The sequence below is a fragment of the Eurypyga helias genome, unplaced genomic scaffold, assembly GCF_000690775.1.
Source record: "Eurypyga helias isolate BGI_N326 unplaced genomic scaffold, ASM69077v1 scaffold35200, whole genome shotgun sequence".
Lineage (NCBI taxonomy): Eukaryota > Metazoa > Chordata > Aves > Eurypygiformes > Eurypygidae > Eurypyga > Eurypyga helias.
In genome coordinates this window covers 13710-18050 of record NW_010226980.1, presented here as the reverse complement: position 1 = coordinate 18050, position 4341 = coordinate 13710, and the positions used below count along the sequence as shown (strand labels likewise).

The following is a 4341-nucleotide window of genomic DNA, read 5'->3' as shown; positions in this document are numbered from 1 at the left end:
TCTTGTTTTGTGACTCATATTGGAAACCATAGAGTACTTAAAAATTGCAATTCCTCATATCCACTATTGAAAATTGCTTTAATTTCTTAAAAAGTAAAATACAGTTTACAGTTAGATTAAAAATCTGTGTTGTATCCACTGAGAATTAGAATATGTAGCTTTTACTTCACTTCTGGGATCAAAACCAGTATTCATTAGTGTCATAGATCAGTCTTCTTTCAAATGGTCTTGGGTGGTAAGTGTTGTTTGTACATTCCTACTTTAACTTTTGCCGCACTGTAGATCATCTGTCGACGGGACATGCCGGTGAATACCATGTGCCAGTCACTCCTGCTGACATTCAGCATACTCTTCTCCAGCACTTCGCCCACAGTCACCAACAAGCCTGACCATCTCAGATTGTAGTCCTGAGGAGTAAGACTCTTAGCCTGTGTAACATTTTGAGAAAAGATTATTTAAAGAGTTTGAAATGAGTAATCTTGTTTCTATCTTCACCATTATCAACTTTTGTAGCAATCATTCTTCAATTAAAACGTATCAGGATCTAAATTTCAGACTGCCTCATAATTTGCCTAGCAAATTATACTTTTTGATTACATGTATCATGATCCAGATGACATCTGAATGGTATAAAATTAAAACATGACGCTTAAGAGAGTAAAGACATTCTGCCATTACCAGGAAGTATTTTTCTTTTCTAAAGTCACCAACAGATGGAATCCATATGATACAGATTTATACAATGACTCTTACCCTCCAAAGGTTTTAAAAACAGTTAAAATGTCCCTGTGAAGCAGGCAAGTAGCCAAATACAAGAAGAAAGCTGAGCCTGGTAGAAATGGTGGACAGCTATTTGCATGAGATCAAAGAGCGATTACATAGAGTAATTCCCTGAAGTTGGAAGCAGATGGGAAACAGTGGGGGAAGTATCACTGCATTTATCTGGTCTGATGCTCACCCCAGGCAACCACCTCTGGCCACTGTCAAATACAGTGAAGGTTACAACATTTTTAGCCTCAGTAAGACTGTTCTTAGTATTACTATTCATAGCACTGCACATTGGGTCCAATTCTTCATACAGATTTTCTTTTGACAAATATTTGAGTTAGTCTGTTTCCAGTGCGTGTACAGCAGATCAAAGTTCATTAGTGTCTTCCAGCCTTCCTAAAACTACTGTCTTGCAACAATAACAGCACATATAAGTTTCTTAAAATATGTGGTCTGCTCCAATATTGAAATAACTCATTATTATCAAGAGGTACATAAAAGGCGGACTTCTTAACGAAAGCAACAGGAGATTTTCTGTATTAGTCAGATATAGAACATACTAGCAGTAAGAAGTAAGTAATAGCACATCTAGCTGAAAGTAGGGACTGAACTATTGCACATAACGTCATAAATGAATTATTTGATATTTTTACTGCTTTAAAAAAAAATCAGTAAACTTAAAAATTTAAAAAACTCAAACTTGCAGTAGTTTTCCATCATGGTTGCAATTTCTGGTCAACAAAAAACAAGATGACAACTGGTCTCTTAACAGAAAAAGGTTCTCAGAAAAAACTCTCAAACCAATCTTTTACCTCCTCAAATCAAGCAAAGTTTAGAGTTATAGACAGCCAGCAGTCTCATATTAGGTGATCAGAAAACTTTATGCCATTGCTAAAGACACTAACAGAACAGAATCTGTTCTGTACAGACAGCTCTACGATTAGTTTCGTTACAATGAAAAGAACATTACGTTTCATTACAATTTCAAAGAACATAATTGCTTTCCATGTTGTCTCTATTAAATCTTTTGTATTGTGAGTAACAAATAACATTGCCTGTCCAACACACATTTCTTCTCTGTTCTTAGCCTGAAATACAACTGTACAATTGTCAGGTTTCCTGCTGTTATAATCTAGATTTTGCTTAAAGATATTGGACGGCAGTTACACAAATCTAACTGTTCCTTGCACACTCCTGAGAGAACCCAGCTTGATTCTAAAAAAGGGAATCAACTTTTTAGGGAACAAAGGTAACAACTCTTGCACACACACAAAAACCTGGTGATTCACCACCACACATTATGCTTAAGTCAACTGAATATGTAATAGCAAGACTAGGAAAAATTTAATGCTGAAGGTATGAAACAAAACTATGTTTTGCTGTAGGTGCATATGCAAGAACAATTTTCTTTAAATAGAGCAGAATTCGATCTAATTCAGGTTTAAAGGCTTACAGTTCCAATGAAATGTACTATACACCAAGCTATACACTAAATGCATTGCGTAAAAGTTAGAACAAGAATAATTTCTGCTACTACAAGGTAAACACTATTTTTCAAAGTTAAAGTGTATTTACCTAAGAAAAAAAAAACCCAAACTTTAAAAGTTAAGCTATTAACTACAGTTTTTAAATTACAAAACAAAGAATATTCTGTCAATCAAAAATTAAATATATCTATTCTGCTTTACGTTTAGAATATCACTTAGTTCAATGCTTCATAGAGAATGCGACAATCACTTAAGCAGTAACTTCACAATCCTGTGCCTATTTTCATAGCATCATAGAATGGTTTGGTTTGGAAGGGACCTGTAAAGATCATCTACTCAATGAAATTGTATCCTCTTAATATTTTTTTCCTATAGCTTCATCTCTTTCTCCAAAAGCATCTCTTTCAGAAGCATCTGGGAACACTACAGAGAGACAGCAATGTTTCTCCTTTTGCCACTCATCAGCTTTTCTAAGTTTGGAGAACTCTGAAAAACAAGAACTAAAACTAGTCCCACAAATGTTCAACTCTATTGGAATTGGTACTACTGAAAAAAAAATTACTAGTTACTCTTTGTTTTCTCAAAACAACCTCCTAAAAATCAAATCCCCAGCAGTTTTATTTTGAAATTCTTCATAGAAACATTATTTTAAAATAATTTTGAGATCAGAGGTAACTAATGTATGACTTATATCAGGCAACATGCAGTGACTGGAGTTGGGAGTAATTCCCAGTGCATGCCCAGAGAAATGAAAACAATCTCAGAAAAAACTTCCATTGGTGATATTTAAGAACTGCACAGTATTGCATTATTTTCAGTGGGATGAACCATGATATTTCCAAGATTTAAATCTTTCCATTTCAGAAATTTCACATCTCTGTCAGAATAGCACAGTCAGAAGAGAAAAATCAGTCTTGCCTTTTAGGTGAGAGTCTATGTCCATGATGGAATTAAGTCCAAGCACAGATCTGAAGAAGGGATAGCCTTTATTTATCATAAATGAGTTGTCAGAATACTAATTAGTACACTATGCTACCTTTTTGCTGGTAATTAACAACATAATACTTATGAGGCTTATGAGCTTTGTTAAAAATTCAGTGGTAAGATCTCAATATATTAACTTGTGCCTAAATGAAGTGTAAGCTACTTCACTGAATAGCTAACATGTACATGTGTGCACAGTTCCTGATTACACAGTTTTGTTGGCATTAGACAAAAATCCAATACATCATGTGCAAGGTTCTGCACATGGGTCAGGGCAATCCCAAGCACAAATACAGGCTGAGTGGAGAACGGATTGAGAGCAGCCCTGAAGAAGATGTCTTGTTTGGCAAGAAGCTGAACATGACTCAGCATTGAAACCAAACGTATCTCAGGCTACATCAAAGGAAGTGTGACCAGCAGTCCAGGGTGGTGGCTCTCCCCCTGTACTCCACTCTGGTGAGACTTCTGTGGGTCTCACCCACGTGGAGCATTCAGCTCTAGGGCCCCCAGCAGAAGGAGGACATGGACCTGTTGGAGCAAGTACAGAGGAGAGCCACAAAGATATCAGAGGGCTGGATCAAAAATTGCTTTGCCACAAATGCCTAAAGATTTTTAGGTGATACATAAATATACTCAAAAATAGTTTTTATCCTCATTTCATTAATTAATACATTCAAGTGGAGCTGCTGTTAGTAAGAACTGTCATATATCAAATTAAAACTTGTCTTACATCTCAGCTATTAATCCAATGGTGCCAAGAAAACTGAAAACTTACCTTTTTTTTACATACTGCAAAGGCACTGGTGTTGCTTGGGTAAAAGCTTCCAGATGAATTCCATTAATTGGATCCTCAATAATCAGACATCCAATGTCAAACCACCTGCAGTGATGTGCAAGTTACTTTAGTGTAGCGAGTATGAGTCAATTGAAAAAACAGGATATTAACAGCTGAATTATGACCATTTTACAAACTGTACTACAAATGTAGTAATAATGTAATAATGAGTTATAATGGGCTGCACTAGGAAAAGTGTGGCCAGCAGGTTGAGGGAGGGGATTCTGCCCCTCTACTCTGCTATTGTGAGACCCCACCTGGAGTACT

The 4341-nt window shown here is 36.1% G+C and overlaps 1 protein-coding gene across 1 annotated transcript in view; it reads right to left on the bottom strand.

The window, feature by feature from the left end:
* Window positions 1–218: 218 nt before the first annotated feature.
* The window catches only part of PRRC1 (proline-rich coiled-coil 1), a gene marked incomplete at its 5' end in the record, with an annotated part of 16825 nt that continues 12702 nt past the window's right edge, over window positions 219–4341 (bottom strand). The window contains 2 exon segments of the mRNA XM_010155037.1: window positions 219–428; window positions 4011–4119. Of these exon segments, the coding sequence (XP_010153339.1) occupies window positions 219–428; window positions 4011–4119 (319 nt within the window).